A 14,647-nucleotide genomic window follows, 5' to 3' on the forward strand; every position below is an offset into this window, starting at 1 on the left:
GCACTCTGTATTCTTGTTATTCGTTTGCTGTGAGAGCTGTTGTTCTGCCACTCTTTTCAGAACAACGCGACTCGTCCATTCATTCATTTACTACATCCTATAATCATTTCCGTTGCACAGTAGTCTAAGGGATTATACGCAGTCATTCATTTGTTTCCTATCACCATGTATCGCTCACTATTCTCTATTTCTGTCGCTGTTCTTGTCTACGCACACTGTGTGCTTGCCTCTTTAACTTCCAATGAAATTGCCAACTCCTTGAACGAATTGGCGCAACAAGGGTTCGCGGCCAAGGATCTCGTATTGGAGATTAACTCCACTGCCGATGCCGGTCCATTGCGTGTATGTAACTCACATCCTCGAATGGAGATGTTTCAGTTATTCTGATGAATATAGGATGTCTATACGGAAATGGACACAATGGTCACCGAGGTCCTCACCGACGTCGAGTTCATGACCAACACTCCCATCATCACCGATCAGGCTGAAGAGCAGACTGTATATGAAGGGTACTCGAATGTGAGACCATAGCTTCACCCACCACCATGTAAACAGTTAACTCATCTCTCTTGGTTCGATGCTAGTTCGTCCAATCCCTCCTCGAACTCATGGACGCCTTCTCCACCAGCGCAACCGAGTTGAAGTCAATTGAACCAACCACCAAAGACAAAGTCCCCTCGGAAGTTCGCATTTTGGAAAGTGCCGTGGACGTGAGTATTCCCACTTAGTATGAAATCTGGAGAAGGATACTAATATCTTAAAAGGCCTTCTTCTATAATATCATCGGACTGTTCCCCGCTAACAGCTCGTACAATGCCCAAGCTAGCAATCAGAAAGCCCAGGTGGACACGCATTGTTTCCAGGCTATCTGGGCGTTTGATCTCAGCAGTGGCAATCAGTCGAGCTCTCAAGCGCGCAGGAATACCTCGCTGCATGCTCGGCGGATGATGCGACACTCTGCGTAGTGACCATGTATATTGTTCAAGGATTGCGCGGTGAACTAGTGGCTCGATGGTTATTAGTGGATCCGCTCCTGTGTACTTTTAATTTATAATTACTTTGTATCTCATTAATAATTTAACTACCACTTTCGGCAGTGAAATCATGGACATTGTCATACTGGGTGTATACATTGAGAGTAGGCGAATTCCTGCAATGTTACCCTGTGGCAGTAGAAATGTCTCAAGGTACACAGTATGTAAAGTAATCCGAGTTCACAGTTCTTTCCTATGACAAAGTGCTCTTTATTGTCTACATTCTGTAATTAATCTCGTTGCGTGCATAACGATTCCTTTCCTCCCCCCCCCCCCCCCCCCCCGGTATGATCCGGGTAGGCAACCGACCAGGATACCTGCCCGACGTCAGATTTCAAATCCTCGAGTGCTTGATTTGAAATGTATTAGAAATATCATAGCCATAGCTACTCCATAGCAGGAATTGAGGAACTATAAAATGGTGCTTCGCAGCGGGACATCCCATGGAGGAACCCTATTCCAACTACCCGTTGACAACACCTTTGACAGACTTCATATCCTCTACTTCTGTACCTTAGTGATGGCTTCCCTTTCCCTTCCAGAATACCAAGGTTCGACCGTGGATGTGTCAATCGTCCACGCTGGGCAAACATCGGTACCCACAGCCTATGTCTTCAAAACCCCCATTCCAGGCCATGACACCCTCAACATCCCGTGCTACAGCTTCCTGATCGAAAACAAGAGGAACAATGAAAAGGTCCTCTTTGACCTTGGCCTGAGGAAGGATTGGAAAGAAAAGCTGCCACCAGCCAGTAAGTCTACACTCTTATTTAACGGTTCATTTCAAGCTACGTAGACGCCGGTGAGCATGCTAACTAAGGCTGGCATTGCCAAGTCCTCAACCAGATTGAATCGTCCAAAGCGGTCCTGGATATCGAGCATGACGTGGTCGATCAACTTCGCGCAGATGGTATCTCATTGGATTCCATCAGTGCCATTATCTGGTCCCATCATCATATCGACCACACCGGTGATCCATCTCTTTTTCCTCCGTCCACGAAGCTCGTTGTGGGCCCGGGGTTCAAGACCCATGCTACAACGTTCCCGGGCTATCCGTCGAATGCCGATGCTCTCGTCGCTGATGATGCCTTTATTGGACGGGACCTGGTGGAGCTCGACTTTACTGATTCCATCGATATTGGCGGCTTCTTGGCCGTTGATTTCTTTCACGATGGCAGTTTGTATCTGCTGAGATCAAACGGACATAGTAAGTAACTGGCCATGTACAGAATGGCCTGGACACGAGCGGACAATTTTTGACGAGTTGATAACTTGCTTACGATCCCAACTAGCCCATAACCACATCAGTGCCTTGGCGCGCACCTCCGAGAATCGCTTCATCTTTCTCGGAGGTGACATTGCGCATCATCCAGGAGAGTTCCGCCCAACCAAGCATCTCCCGCTTCCGGGTGAGATCAGTCTATGGCCAGTTGGGCAACAATCGACCCACGCAGCATCTGTGTGTCCTGCTGCCGTTTTTGAAGCTATATCCCCTGCGAGAGAGAGGGGCTTGGATGCCAGAGTAACCCCCTTCTACGAGCTAAATGCCGCGATAAACGAAAGCTTGGAAGATGCGGAGGTTAGTCTTGAGAGGATGATGGAATTTGACGCGTCATGCGACGTTTGGGTTATTATTGCACACGATGCAAGTGTTCAGGATGTCCTGCCCTTCTTTCCCAAGCGCTTGACGGATGGGGATGTGGAGGGGTACAAAGACATCAGTACTTGGAGGTTTCTGAGGGATATTCCTGTTGCTATTGATGGATCTGCTGAGTAGTCATTGTGATACGTAGTAGTACCGCCAAATCAAGATGCCAGTGCGGCTGCATGTGCGGAGGAATGCGGGCCAAATTGCATGCTCATTGGATCTGACTCGTCGGATCAAGTCCGTCATTGGAGCCTAAATCCAGTTCGTGTGCAGCTTGGGCCATGCCCGTGTCCACCGTCTCGATATGTAGCTTGCACCTTGCAATATTTATTCAGTACCAGCCAAATCTGATTCCACAATCAACTTCTCATTATACCACAAACCTTGCTAGGGTAATTTTCTAAGGCGCTCCATGTCCACTTCAACAACTGTCATCTTCATCCCCGGCGCATGGCACAACCCCCACTGCTTCGAGAAAGTCATTCAATTGCTCCAAGCAGAGGGTTACGTTACTGATATCGTCCACTTGCCCTCGGTTGACCCCATCCAACCGCATCTCGATTTCTCGGACGATGTGTCCCAGATCAGAAAGCAAATCCAAGTTGCCGTTGAAGCCGGGCAACGCGTGATAGTCACGGTGCATTCGTACGGAGGCCTCCCGGGCTGTGAAGCGATTCGCGGATTCGACTGGGGAACCCGTCAACGCCAGGGCCAGCCAGGCGGAGTGGTTCACCTGTTCTTCTGCTGTTCCTTTATCGTCCCAGCGGGGAAGTCTCTGATCAGTTCTTTTGGGGGTCAGGATCTTCCTTGGTTCTGTGTCTCGGGTGATCGTCTCCTGGTGACGCCGGCTACTCCTAAGACAATATTTTACAATGATATGAGTGCTCCTGAAGCAGAGAGTGCTGTTCAGTCATTGAGACCACACAGTTATCAGACATTCCATAGTACCCTATCCTATGAAGCATGGCGGCATGTGCCGTCTACGTACCTCTACTGCCTCCAGGACGAGGCGATCCCGTTGGCAGTGCAGAAGATGATGGTGGAGGAGGTAGCGGAAGGGGTCGACATTCATACCTATACTGTGAATACATCGCATAGTCCTTTCTATACGGTACCGGCTGATGTAGCAGATGCCATTGGGAAGGCTGCCTCCCGGTCTGCGGGATTGATTATGGCAGGGAAACTGTGATGTATTTGTGGTCGTGGACGTACTTAGATGGGTTGGGGTACTGCACATGAATTTTGCAGATATTTTTAAGCAGCTTAGATATCCTCGGATTTTCATTATGACAAAGACGAGATATAGGACTAGCCTGCTGTGTAGCTCTGATTACAATCTTCTGGATGCGCAGGCCGGTCAGTGCGGGTGCGGATGCGGATGCGGGATTAGTTAAAGATCCATTTGTCAGCAGCACATCGGTGAGTTTCTTGCTCATCGACGTGTCTCACGGACTTGTTGCCAACTGCTAGGGACTCCGTTTGGCCAGCCCGACTTCTTGGTTACCGTTAATTCCATATGGTTGTTAACTCCAGCGTCGTAGGCTACTGTACAAGATCATGGCAGACACACAGGAACCGGCAAAAGCTGCGTCTGTTTGTCTTACCTGCAAGTCAGGTAAGAGGCAATGCGATAAGCGGCTTCCCATCTGTTCTCGTTGCAACAAGTACGGCTGCTCCTAATCGTCATGCAATACCGCACATTAAGATCCTATCTCCCATGACCTCTCACTGACTATCACTTATCGGCCAGACTAGGTAGACCATGTGAATATCCACCCGATCCGCCACTGGTGTCCCCGTCCCAAGAGACGGTTTCGCGGCCACCAATGAGTAGGTTGTCGGCAATGGCATGTATACGATGTAGGGCAAACAAACGTAGATGTGATCGTAGCATTCCCGAGTGCTCCCGGTGCCGAAGGTACGAGAAATCCTTGCTATCATGCGGATGCTTGATTGATGAGTGAGCATTAGAATCGGCGCCGATTGTGCCTACCCACCGTCAAGGCCGCAGTCCCCCGTCTCTGCAGACACCGATGATCCTGGGTCAGCCATGGACTGTACTTCATTAGTGCGCACGAAGATGGGGCCCACGATGGATCCCCCCATTGGGTACCGGTCATACATGTCGCCGCTCTTGGAGTTCTGTTAGTGTCACCATTTCCAAAGTGTCAACAACCTTGATGGTATTGCTAACAGCTCTCTCACTTACTCCCGGGGAAGTCCTCACCTCAATCGCTTTACCCTCAGACACCGCGGGAACGAATAGCCTCTCTCACCACCTCCGTTCGGAATGGATGAAGCATGCTATGACGGACCCCTGTTTGTTTCACGCCACCCTGTTCAGCGCATCGGCATCGATTGACATGCTGCGCGGTCAGCACAACACCGCAGTAGCCCTGTATCATCAGACCTGGGCGATACGCTTGCTCAACGAACGATTGGCCCAGCCCGAGCCCGTCCTGACTTATGCAACCTTGGGAGCAGTGATACCCTTACTTTACTACAATGTTTGTATATCCCGGACCTGTCCGCCGCTCATAGGAGACCCTTCTAAGGGAATTGTTCTAGATGGTCGCACTTGACCAAGACTCTGCCGTCACCCACCAGAGGGGCTTAGTGAAGATGCTCCTTGCGACGCCCAAATCCGTCCGCAATGACATCGGGCCACTCATAGCCATCGTGAAGATGTAAGTGCTAGTCCTTGCTCCCTCTGGATCTTGACTAAGGTTTAGTGCGATGCTGTCATTTGCCTGTATCTATGGGATGCAACCTACTTGGGACTGCCTGGACTCGGAGTCGGTTCGCCCAAATAGCCTGCTTCGAAATGTGGTGTCGAGAGTTGCTTTAGGCACGGGCAGATCAGTCTTCCAGAAACAGATCATGGACGGGATTTTGGATGTCTACGAAGAGGTCTCGCGTCTCGAGCACTGTAGTAACACCCATGAGGAATTTGAGCGGGCACACCCCTTGGCCACGTCTGATCTGACGATTCCCTTGAGCGAGAACATTCATGACCGCCTTACTCCCTCGGAAAGGCTTAATGCATGCTGCTCCCTCTCGTGCCATATATTCTGGAAAGCCTTACGAGGACGAAGACAAAGGCAATCACCCGGCGAACAGAACCCAAGCCCTACGGACCAGGATCGACTCATCCGAGAGCTCCTGCATTGCCTTCTCCAAGTCGAGCCACTATACTGGATTCGCAATGCACCGGAGGCATTTACCTGGGCTGCATTCACCGGCGCTGCTGCGTCCAGTCAGCCAGATCTGCGGGCCACCTTCATCAACCACGCGGCGACTGTCATCACGGCCATCGATGGCGAGGACTTGACTCTGATACGACAGGGGTGGAGATATTTTGGACTGGTGAAAGGGCTGGGAGGGGAATGAAGGTTTAGGGTTATACCTGGATCACTGATAGTATATCTACCGGATGGCTTGTGCCTATGAGGAAGCAGAATAATTCCCTTCCAAGAGATCCAGTCAGGCCTGGGTCACCCACACCGGCATTAATTTACCAGCACATGTAGCCTCGACTCCTGCCTATATTAACAGATTCAGGGTATCAGTCATCAGCACTTAGCGAAAAACGATACAAGGGAATGCAGATTCATTCTGTTAATTATGGAGAACACTAATATCAACGGAGAACTAAGACACCGAACAAACTGTCGGTCAGACTTGAGTGCGGGTGCGGATGCGGGATGCGGGCATTCCAGGGCATGCATCGGAGATACAGTGGACATTGTGAGTTATCCGCCGCAAATATCTGGCCTGACAGATCAATTAGCGCCACTCGAGTCATAAGCCTTACTAATGGGGACCACCAAGTAATTCTTTGCAGTGTCTAGTGGTTGTATTTACTCCATCGTAGCCAGAGCTAGTCGGTGGGCTTAACCGGAGTTTGCGGACATAACGTTCTCGCGGACCATGGACCTATCGAGCCAAATGATGCTACACGGACAGACAGGCCTTATAAGCCACGATAAATACCATTAGGAAAAGAGAAAACTGGAAACCTCCTAGTTATCGACCAAAAGGTTCCACATCAACGATTGAAGGAAAATGTCAACCCACAAAGCCGCAGTGATTCATGCGCGGGACAAGCCCCTCGTGGTGGAACAAGTTCCACGCCCAGTGGCATCGACTGGTGATGCCATTGTGCGCATCCTCGCCGCTGAAATCGTGCCCTACATGAGGGAGGTCATCACCAACCAACGTCCCTACCCACTCTCCATCCCCATGACCCCCGGGAACACGGCCATCGCGCGTATCCACGAAGTCGGGCCCGACTGTGTCACCCTCACGCCGGGTCAACTCGTCTTCTGCGATATCACCATTCGCGCCCGCGATAACCCTGCCGTGACCATGCTGTATGGAGTTCACGGGGCCATTCACCCAGCAGCGCAGAAACTCATGGACGGAGTCTGGCGCAACGGAACCTACGCGGAATACGCCCGTTTTCCCCTAGAGAACCTGTATCCGCTGGACGAGGACGTGCTCCTAGGCCGGCTGGGATACACCATCAACGACCTCTGTCTGATGACTGCGTACTTGGTCCCCTTTGGCGGGCTAGCCGAAGTCGACGTAAAACCGGGCGAGGTGGTGATCGTGGCCCCTGCGACGGGGCGTTTTGGTGGCGGCGCGGTAGGCGTCGCCCTGGCTATGGGGGCCACCGTTATCGCCGCCGGCCGGAACAGAGCAGCCCTGGACAAGCTCGAACGCATCCATGACACGCAGCAGCGGCTTATAACGGTGCAACTCACGGGCGATGAGTCCACCGATACCGAGTCCTTTCGTGCAGCGGTCGGCCGGCCGGAGGGGGCCAACGTGTACCTGGACCTGTCACCACCCACGATTCAGGACTCGTCCCTTCTCGTCGCGGGGATTCGGGCGCTGGGATCGTTCGGTCGCTGTGTTCTCATGGGGGGCCACTCGGGGAACCTTCAGCTGCCGTACGGGGAAATCATGTTCAAGGGGATTCGCATCCAGGGACGGTTCATGTACGATCGTCCTCATGTGCTTCGGCTGATTCGGATGGTGAGTTCTGGGTTGCTTCTGCTGGGCGAGAGAGGTGGCATCACTCACATCGAGGAGTTTGGGTTGGAGGAAATTGAAGGGGCATTGGATGCAGCTGGAAGACTGAGTGGTTGGGGGGGACAGGTTGTGTTGAAGCCATAGACTACTACTACTACTACTACTACTACTACTACTACTACTACTACTACTACTACTACTACTACTACTACCTAGTCTACTAATTGCTCCTTGTTCTTGGGGTTAACTTTTTTATCTCCTTGTCTGTTCCTTCCCATTTTGCGTCTCCTCTACTTGGCATACCAGTGATGCGTCGTCCCTTGGTCTGTATAGTTTGGTGTATATATATATTCGACGCACACTAATACTGGTCTTTTCTGCGAGACAGATCCATCCAGCTGAACTAAAGGATCGGTGTTGAGGATGCTGCAGTTACGGCTGCGGGTGCGGGCGCATTTCCCCGACTTCTCTCCTGTTCTTGTGAAGGAACGGACTGGAATTCCGTAGTACCTTGGCTATTCATCTACTCCAGCAGCTGAGCAGAGTAACTACTGCGTTAGTATCTTTCGCATAGAAGTGTGGTTTGGAGAAAGGCTCCAGCCACGCCAACGACGCGGAGATACGGACGGCCGTATGATGATGCGTTGTGGAGAGAGAGTTTCTCCGCCCTCCAGCTATACTTGGGGCTGCGGAGTATGTCGATCATTCAGCCTCGAATAAGAAATTCCACCTTGTCCTTCTCAAAGTAGGATTGCAGTGTACCACTCACCAGGACAATTAGAAGATTAAATGTTCTATTCCAATTCATAGATCAGGCGATTTGATGCTCATACTAAGCCTGGATATCTAGATGTCCCCTATCTTGATTCCCAATGAAAAAGTCATATAAGGCTGTTGAATGTTGCTTTTGCCCGAATAGCAAACCCCGGTGCTGAAGGATCGACCATCAGGTACTAGTCGGACTATCACATTCATGCATTGTAGGTATATGTGGGTTCGATAAAAGGGTGAAGAGCTCAATTACTATCTTAGTGTACCCACGGGGATCTAAAGGATGCAGTCAGCAGATGTTCCCCGGCTTCCCCGATACCCTATCTGGCTTAGTAGTTGCCTGAAAACTAGTGCTTCGAATTAAGTAGTTCCCTAGAACTTGCCACCTGAGAAAGCCCTCTCCTGCACTATGAATCACACTTGCTGCATTGATAAGTCATGTGGATCTTGAATTCCTTGGTCAAGTTACACTAGGTGTACTTGCCAAGTGGCCGGTATGGTCATGGAGCATGACAAGGTGTCCTTATAAGATATATCGAATTCAAAGGTATGGTGATAGTAGAAGATGATATGTTGGGATGGTAATGCAGAATATCATAACACGAAGAAAAGAGTAAGTCAAATAACGCCCGAGTTTCAACATGCGGATAGTATGGAATCAGGGCTAGACAGTCGGGATTTGGGGGAACACATGACAGGGATATTATGGAACATGCATTCAGGTGTCCCACTCTCCGGTTTACAATGACAATCGCCAATTACTTTCTTATTGTGATTCAAACCACCTAGTGTGAGGGTTGTTAGCTCGGCGCTGAGGTATATATAGCCCCTACTCTCCCCTACTTTCATGAAATAACTCACCATCGCAATTGATTGAACTCTCTGTACTTGCCCAAACATATCTTTGCACTCAAGCCTCTTCCCATTACAAGTTACCACCATGAAGCTCTCTTTCAGCATCGTTGCCAGTGCCCTGGCGCTCGCTGCATCAGTCCGAGCTGCAGACTGCACTGCTGGCATGACCTACTGTGCTGGAGTCCTCGATGATGTCGGTACGTGAGGCCCTCACCCATTCACGTTGATACTATGTTACAAACTGCTGAAATGTCGAACGCTTGTAGACGGAGCTAAATATAACCCAATCATGTGGGCGCAAATCAAGGCCAAGTACGGCAAGGACTGGAACAGTTTTGTCTACGAACCGAGCGGATTTGTGTGGCACTGTGGTCCCGGCGGAACAATCACCATGGGAGAAGGATGCTCCTGGGGATGTGTCAATGAGGGTGCTGGTAACAACGACCACTGCAGATTCCAGTGAGCATGGGTTGCATGGATCAAATATGTATGTGGAGTGGCTCGACCTTATCTTGTACGTTGGGATTATGTTAGTATCATACTACTGCTCCTGCTTTAGTAGTAGTCAGTCCCTGTAGTCAAGGTACCTTTTGTTTAAGAGATTTTCTGGCCACAATGTGATCTGTCATGGGAGTGCTACGATGACCTTTTGCTAAACACACATGACTTGCAGCAAGTATCAGTCCATTGCCATTTATTTTAGAGAAAGTAGGAAATGCTAGGTGGTCTCATACTAGCCTACTAGGCATCTCTACAATAGGGAATATAGTTATTTTAAATCATTCCTCCACAGACTAACCAGTTCAAACATAATCATTTTGACAGAGTCTACGCAGCGTCGCTAACACCTACCCAATCCCATCATCCCATCCGCCACCTCCATGCGAGTAGGACATTCGCAACCGAAGAATCTCCACCCTACCAGGAAGAGCAACATGTACCCATCCCTGACGCTGTTCAGAGAAAGCCTCCCCCTCCTCGACCAGACAGATCTTGTAAGCAAGCCCTCACATCATACATCTCCTGTACGAGCAGATCTGGATTGTCACACTTCCTAGCTGTGTCGAAATCAATCAACGTAGCTTTCCCATCACTGACGAGGAAGTTGAATGGGTTTGTGTCTCCATGGCGGATCCCCAGACGATGTAGCCGAGACAACACCTCCTGGCAGGTCGCAAGGTCCTGAGGCCCAGCGTGTCGAGCATTCAGTATGTATTCTAATAAGAATCCCATCACTCGACCGTTTTCGGTCAGGTGCCCAAGGAATTGGGGCCCTATTCCTTGACCCGAGATCCATTGATAGGCCGTGGTTTCGTTTTCTATGTATCCAATTTCCCAGGGAAACCGGGCGAATTTTGCGACGACAACATCATCGAACAGAGAACACTTGACTTGATAGATCCCGGTCCGCAGCTTGCGTTCCACTGAAAGCTGCAGATAGTCGACATGGGTCTCATGCCAGGTGTTTCGTACACCAGGAAACGGGGTCAGGTTAACAGATGCGAAGTGTGGCTGGTTGTCGCCCGAATTTGCAATTAAGCCGTCATTCCAATCCCCAGGGGGCAGTTCAGGAAGCATGGAGACCAATGAGGGGGCAAAACACATGTCTTCTGTACTGTAGACGCCGGGCTCAACGGCGATATACTTGATGGAGCGGCCATTCACCAGAAGACGGAAGTAGCTTGTGTCACCCTCGTCGACTTCGGCTTGGAGTACATCAATTTTTGGCTGGCTATTCATGTCGGGAAGTAGGATGTCCGAGCAGAGTTCTGGGTACTGACATGGTTGTTAGAACATCATTGGGGAACATGCAGAGATCGTAGTTGTTTATATATACATATGATCTCCGGACCCACATGATCATGGTCATTTGAGTGACGGCCATACTAGTACTAGTAATACTACTGTAGCAGTAGTACTGGTATCAGGGGTAACTTTTCACCTAGGGGACTATGTCGTAGCTAGAATAATAACAGATATTATTGCAATAATATCTTAATAGTCCTTGCATGCCATTTCGCCAGTGCTTACATAACACTCTTACCCAGGCTCCCATCACGTGAAAATAATATGGCAGCCTTGGGCAACAAGGCAACAAGGAAACAAGGCAGCAAGGCGCATCTCACGTCAGCCCGAGATTTTAGTGTGCTCTCAAAGGGGTAATCCAGTAACAAACATCTTTCCCTGATCTTACCCCCAAAGCCGTCGTCTTTCTAGTCATGAGCAACTAGTTCCTGAACCGGAGCAGCTCTATGATGTGTAACTGGATATAGCTATAGATTTCTATGAAGAATGATCCCGACACCTGTACCCTCTCCGTCCGGATGGGGGAAATCGGAGCACTGGAGCCCCTGAAGGGTCGTCGGGTGTGTCCTAAGCTCCTAGCGGCTCGGCTTCATCTTGGAAAGTCCTAACTCTTCGCACGGCCCCCAAAACCCACTGGGTCCCTCGAGGGTGTCAAACAATCAGAGAGAGAGAAAGCATCAGAGGCTGCCAGCGATTGGCCCATTGGACAGGCTGACATTCTTGGGGCCTCTCCACCCACCACCAACCGGCAGCCTCACCGATCTCTGTCTCTCGTCTCTCAGACCTCTCCACTGCTCCAGGCGAATTATCCCTCATGCCTATCTGGGATGACGTGCTCGCGCACGCCCTTGATAGTCTGCCAGACTGCCAGTCCGGGCATAAAAACTTCTCGTGCCCATTTGCAAAGGGATCTTGGCCCCCACCAGCCTCGGCACGGCCCCGTTCAATCGGCTCCCGCGTGAGCATGGCTGGCGCGCTGCCCAGCGATGGTCATTGCCCCAGATGAAAAACTCCCCTGCGTCCTACCTATCCTCCGGTTGACTCGGTCGCTGAAATGTGAGATGGCACAGCTGCTCCCGCTGCTGTTGCCCTGAACATCATATCCCAGCATGTGGCTCTACCATCTGCTGCTGATCGCCTGTCTGGAACGGCTGGTGGCCGGTACCACCTGCTACTTCCCTGAGGGCAACGTGGCCGAGGATTACACGCCGTGCTCCGACAATGGCGTCTCGTTCTGCTGCAACAAGGACTCGATTTGCCTCAGCAATGGCCTCTGCACCTCCATGCATCAACCGTATGTGCTCGGCCGCGGCGCCTGTACCTCTCAAAGTTGGAACGATACCTCGGTCTGCAACGATGTCTGTCATGGAAGTACGTGGGATATCTCGATCACCCTTCTACTAGTGATTTGGTTTCAACCTATTGTGCTGTTGTTCTTCGTCACTGACCGGATGCTCGCAACATTACAGTCACCACCGCGTGGAGCAGCGCGTGCTCCCTCATTCTCTACGGGGAGTCGAACGGAAACAAGCTGTACTGCCCCAACTCGATTATTTCCAACGGGACCAACTCCATCGGATGCGCCAATGGGGTCTCGCCCATTTCAGTAGGCACTGGCAAGCCCGTTGCCGGCAAAGCATATCTGGCCAGCTACTCCCTCCTCCCCACTGCCACCACCGCCGCCGCCAGCACGGCCAGCGCCACCTCGACCACCGAATCCAATACCTCGTCCTCCTCCACCGCCGATGACAGCTGCAGCAGCGCGACCGCAGCGAATAGCAACCAAGTCAGCCGCGCGACCGTGACCGCCGTCGGGGCCGGGGTCGGCGTCCCTCTGGGGCTGCTGGCGCTGGCATCGCTGGGCTACGGCTTGAATGAGAGACGAAAGCGGCTGCAACTCCAAAATGCTGCGCCAACCATGTATCAGATGCCGGCGGCCTCATCAACCTCCTACCGATCGAGAAATATGGGCGCGAAGGAGCTATCGGGTCATATACCGCTCCATGAGCTGGACACGTGATTACGCATGAGCCTGTGGGTACAATTGTGTGAGGATGTCTGATGAAAATGGGACAACAGAAAGGGAGAGGAGCAAAGAGGATGGGAAGGGCGTATTGAGGTCGCAGCAACTACATGGATGATGTTGCATGTATCTCCGTTGCTCTCATGAATTAATGTCGGACTGCTCACTCACATCTGCTGAACATGTACCTTTGGGGACTGTGAAAAACAACGAACCGTAAAGATAATACTAATATACTGCTTCTAAGCAGCTTTTGTACACACTTAGCGTTATCTCGGCTGGATTTGCTAGAATTCAGGGGAAAGCAATAGAACCGTCTCGGAAAGTCCTCTTATAATGAGGATGCAACGCGGATGTAAGTGAGAATGAAGCACTTCTACAACCGATATACATTACCCTCCTCCCTCAAAGGCGGCCGTAATCGTTCTGAGACCCAAACTCGTAGCTGGGTATACTATGCGGCCACAACACGAGGAGGAGAGTTCGTGATAAGTAGTGCCAACCGAACTACCATCTGAGCAACACTTCAAAACATCCATTTCGGCATTTCTTGTGCAAAGTGAATGAGACAAGCCCCGATAGAGCTAAATCGAAGTGACCTGGCCATGCCAAGCAGAGAAGGCAAGCCCGTGGCCGCGAACAATGGATGACTGCCTCGGCCATACCCATGATGCAAGAGTCAATATCCGAGATCAAGATACTTAGTAGATGGCAACTGTCTTTGATCTCACAACACATTCAGACAGAAGTTGATCCCTCTACCGCATACGCACTGCTCGGTTTTAGTGATTAGATGTCTTCGACATCAACCGCAATATCCTCCGAAACGCGAACTGTCTAATGCATCTGTCGCGGCCAATTATGTGATGTACGAAGCCCCAAACCCTGAGACCAGGTTCAGAAGAGTAGGATGGTTCGAAATGTGGGGCACATAGATTCAAGGGGAGATATAAGCTATGGTTCCACAGTGTAAAACCTTCCAAACAAAATATATTGTTGACGCTAGAAGCTAATACGACTATTTGATTGGATAGCAAGTGGAACATTTGACATGATTGTGACAAAGTGAACACGGTCCATTATCCCAGGGCTTTGGGCCGTCACCACAGCAGCACTGTGGAATGTGTGAGCGCTTCCTACGACATCAAGCAGTCATATATGTGGGGGTTAACATACACAGATATATAAATAAGGGGACGTAAAGTACGGTAGGAGATGGTCTTGATGAATATCCACTACCTGCTTGATAAACTTCAGAGCTGAGTTAGCTAAGATGCCCATCAACATGGCAGGAGCGGAATTAAAGTACGTACCCTCCTTGGCCACGGATGCCAAGTGATTGTATCGGATGCGCGCTGCTCTGGCGCAGTGTAATAGTTTATTACCTCCTCATTGTCTGGGAGGTCATCGAGCGAGATACCATTGAGTAAATCGGACATGATTTAGGAACTATGGAATGGGAGAATGTCGACA

At 50.6% G+C, this 14,647-nt stretch overlaps 9 protein-coding genes across 9 annotated transcripts; 7 read left to right on the forward strand and 2 right to left on the reverse strand.

Moving 5' to 3' along the window:
* Positions 1 to 50: 50 nt before the first annotated feature.
* Positions 51 to 1,095, forward strand: ASPBRDRAFT_78933 (uncharacterized protein). The gene is made up of 4 exons (XM_067629430.1): positions 51 to 342; positions 397 to 519; positions 585 to 710; positions 765 to 1,095. The coding sequence occupies exons 1-4, from the start codon at positions 166 to 168 to the stop codon at positions 963 to 965; spliced, it is 627 nt and encodes a 208-aa protein (XP_067474272.1). The 5' UTR covers positions 51 to 165; the 3' UTR covers positions 966 to 1,095.
* Positions 1,096 to 1,554: 459 nt separating this feature from the next.
* ASPBRDRAFT_137121 (MBL fold metallo-hydrolase) lies at positions 1,555 to 2,811 on the forward strand (the record flags this gene model as incomplete). Its single annotated transcript, XM_067618862.1, has 3 exons — positions 1,555 to 1,786; positions 1,870 to 2,241; positions 2,327 to 2,811. 3 exons carry the CDS (start codon positions 1,555 to 1,557, stop codon positions 2,809 to 2,811), a joined length of 1,089 nt encoding a protein of 362 aa, XP_067474273.1.
* Positions 2,812 to 3,067: 256 nt separating this feature from the next.
* Positions 3,068 to 3,898, forward strand: ASPBRDRAFT_187879 (alpha/beta hydrolase). The gene has a single exon (XM_067620113.1). The coding sequence runs from the start codon at positions 3,095 to 3,097 to the stop codon at positions 3,869 to 3,871; it is 777 nt and encodes a 258-aa protein (XP_067474274.1). The 5' UTR covers positions 3,068 to 3,094; the 3' UTR covers positions 3,872 to 3,898.
* An 876-nt stretch (positions 3,899 to 4,774) lies between these two features.
* Positions 4,775 to 6,072, forward strand: ASPBRDRAFT_200631 (uncharacterized protein; the record flags this gene model as incomplete). Its single annotated transcript, XM_067621461.1, has 4 exons — positions 4,775 to 4,826; positions 4,903 to 5,189; positions 5,251 to 5,369; positions 5,415 to 6,072. 4 exons carry the CDS (start codon positions 4,775 to 4,777, stop codon positions 6,070 to 6,072), a joined length of 1,116 nt encoding a protein of 371 aa, XP_067474275.1.
* A 442-nt stretch (positions 6,073 to 6,514) lies between these two features.
* Positions 6,515 to 8,006, forward strand: ASPBRDRAFT_359856 (putative isopropanol dehydrogenase). Its single transcript, XM_067623416.1, has one exon. The coding sequence runs from the start codon at positions 6,748 to 6,750 to the stop codon at positions 7,861 to 7,863; it is 1,116 nt and encodes a 371-aa protein (XP_067474276.1). The 5' UTR covers positions 6,515 to 6,747; the 3' UTR covers positions 7,864 to 8,006.
* A 1,348-nt stretch (positions 8,007 to 9,354) lies between these two features.
* ASPBRDRAFT_48561 (uncharacterized protein) lies at positions 9,355 to 10,019 on the forward strand. The gene is made up of 2 exons (XM_067626114.1): positions 9,355 to 9,542; positions 9,612 to 10,019. Exons 1-2 carry the CDS (start codon positions 9,431 to 9,433, stop codon positions 9,806 to 9,808), a joined length of 309 nt encoding a protein of 102 aa, XP_067474277.1. The 5' UTR covers positions 9,355 to 9,430; the 3' UTR covers positions 9,809 to 10,019.
* A 2-nt stretch (positions 10,020 to 10,021) lies between these two features.
* Positions 10,022 to 11,121, reverse strand: ASPBRDRAFT_48563 (uncharacterized protein). Its single transcript, XM_067626115.1, has one exon. It carries the CDS (start codon positions 11,083 to 11,085, stop codon positions 10,303 to 10,305), a length of 783 nt encoding a protein of 260 aa, XP_067474278.1. The 5' UTR covers positions 11,086 to 11,121; the 3' UTR covers positions 10,022 to 10,302.
* A 1,139-nt stretch (positions 11,122 to 12,260) lies between these two features.
* ASPBRDRAFT_200635 (uncharacterized protein) lies at positions 12,261 to 13,171 on the forward strand (the record flags this gene model as incomplete). The annotated part of the gene is made up of 2 exons (XM_067621462.1): positions 12,261 to 12,522; positions 12,621 to 13,171. 2 exons carry the CDS (start codon positions 12,261 to 12,263, stop codon positions 13,169 to 13,171), a joined length of 813 nt encoding a protein of 270 aa, XP_067474279.1.
* A 916-nt stretch (positions 13,172 to 14,087) lies between these two features.
* On the reverse strand, positions 14,088 to 14,646 carry ASPBRDRAFT_48565 (uncharacterized protein). Its single transcript, XM_067626116.1, has 3 exons — positions 14,488 to 14,646; positions 14,351 to 14,425; positions 14,088 to 14,288 (listed from the first exon to the last, which is right to left on the reverse strand). The coding sequence occupies exons 1-3, from the start codon at positions 14,611 to 14,613 to the stop codon at positions 14,193 to 14,195; spliced, it is 297 nt and encodes a 98-aa protein (XP_067474280.1). The 5' UTR covers positions 14,614 to 14,646; the 3' UTR covers positions 14,088 to 14,192.
* Between the last annotated feature and the right edge of the window lies 1 nt (position 14,647).

Source organism: Aspergillus brasiliensis (assembly GCF_001889945.1).
Source record: "Aspergillus brasiliensis CBS 101740 unplaced genomic scaffold ASPBRscaffold_18, whole genome shotgun sequence".
Lineage (NCBI taxonomy): Eukaryota > Fungi > Ascomycota > Eurotiomycetes > Eurotiales > Aspergillaceae > Aspergillus > Aspergillus brasiliensis.

Bases quoted from the DNA above. Each gene is read 5' to 3' on its own strand.
- ASPBRDRAFT_187879 (XM_067620113.1), top strand. From the start codon at position 3,095: ATGTCCACTTCAACAACTGTCATCTTCATCCCCGGCGCATGGCACAAC.
- ASPBRDRAFT_48563 (XM_067626115.1), bottom strand. From the start codon at position 11,085: ATGAATAGCCAGCCAAAAATTGATGTACTCCAAGCCGAAGTCGACGAG.
- ASPBRDRAFT_359856 (XM_067623416.1), top strand. From the start codon at position 6,748: ATGTCAACCCACAAAGCCGCAGTGATTCATGCGCGGGACAAGCCCCTC.
- ASPBRDRAFT_48565 (XM_067626116.1), bottom strand. From the start codon at position 14,613: ATGTCCGATTTACTCAATGGTATCTCGCTCGATGACCTCCCAGACAAT. The intron at 14,426-14,487 runs GTACGTACTTTA...TCAGCTCTGAAG, and splicing joins GGCATCCGTGGCCAAGGAGG to TTTATCAAGCAGGTAGTGGA. The intron at 14,289-14,350 runs GTATGTTAACCC...CACATTCCACAG, and splicing joins CCCCTTATTTATATATCTGT to TGCTGCTGTGGTGACGGCCC.
- ASPBRDRAFT_78933 (XM_067629430.1), top strand. From the start codon at position 166: ATGTATCGCTCACTATTCTCTATTTCTGTCGCTGTTCTTGTCTACGCA. The intron at 343-396 runs GTATGTAACTCA...TGATGAATATAG, and splicing joins CCGATGCCGGTCCATTGCGT to GATGTCTATACGGAAATGGA. The intron at 520-584 runs GTGAGACCATAG...GTTCGATGCTAG, and splicing joins TATATGAAGGGTACTCGAAT to TTCGTCCAATCCCTCCTCGA.
- ASPBRDRAFT_48561 (XM_067626114.1), top strand. From the start codon at position 9,431: ATGAAGCTCTCTTTCAGCATCGTTGCCAGTGCCCTGGCGCTCGCTGCA. The intron at 9,543-9,611 runs GTACGTGAGGCC...GAACGCTTGTAG, and splicing joins TGGAGTCCTCGATGATGTCG to ACGGAGCTAAATATAACCCA.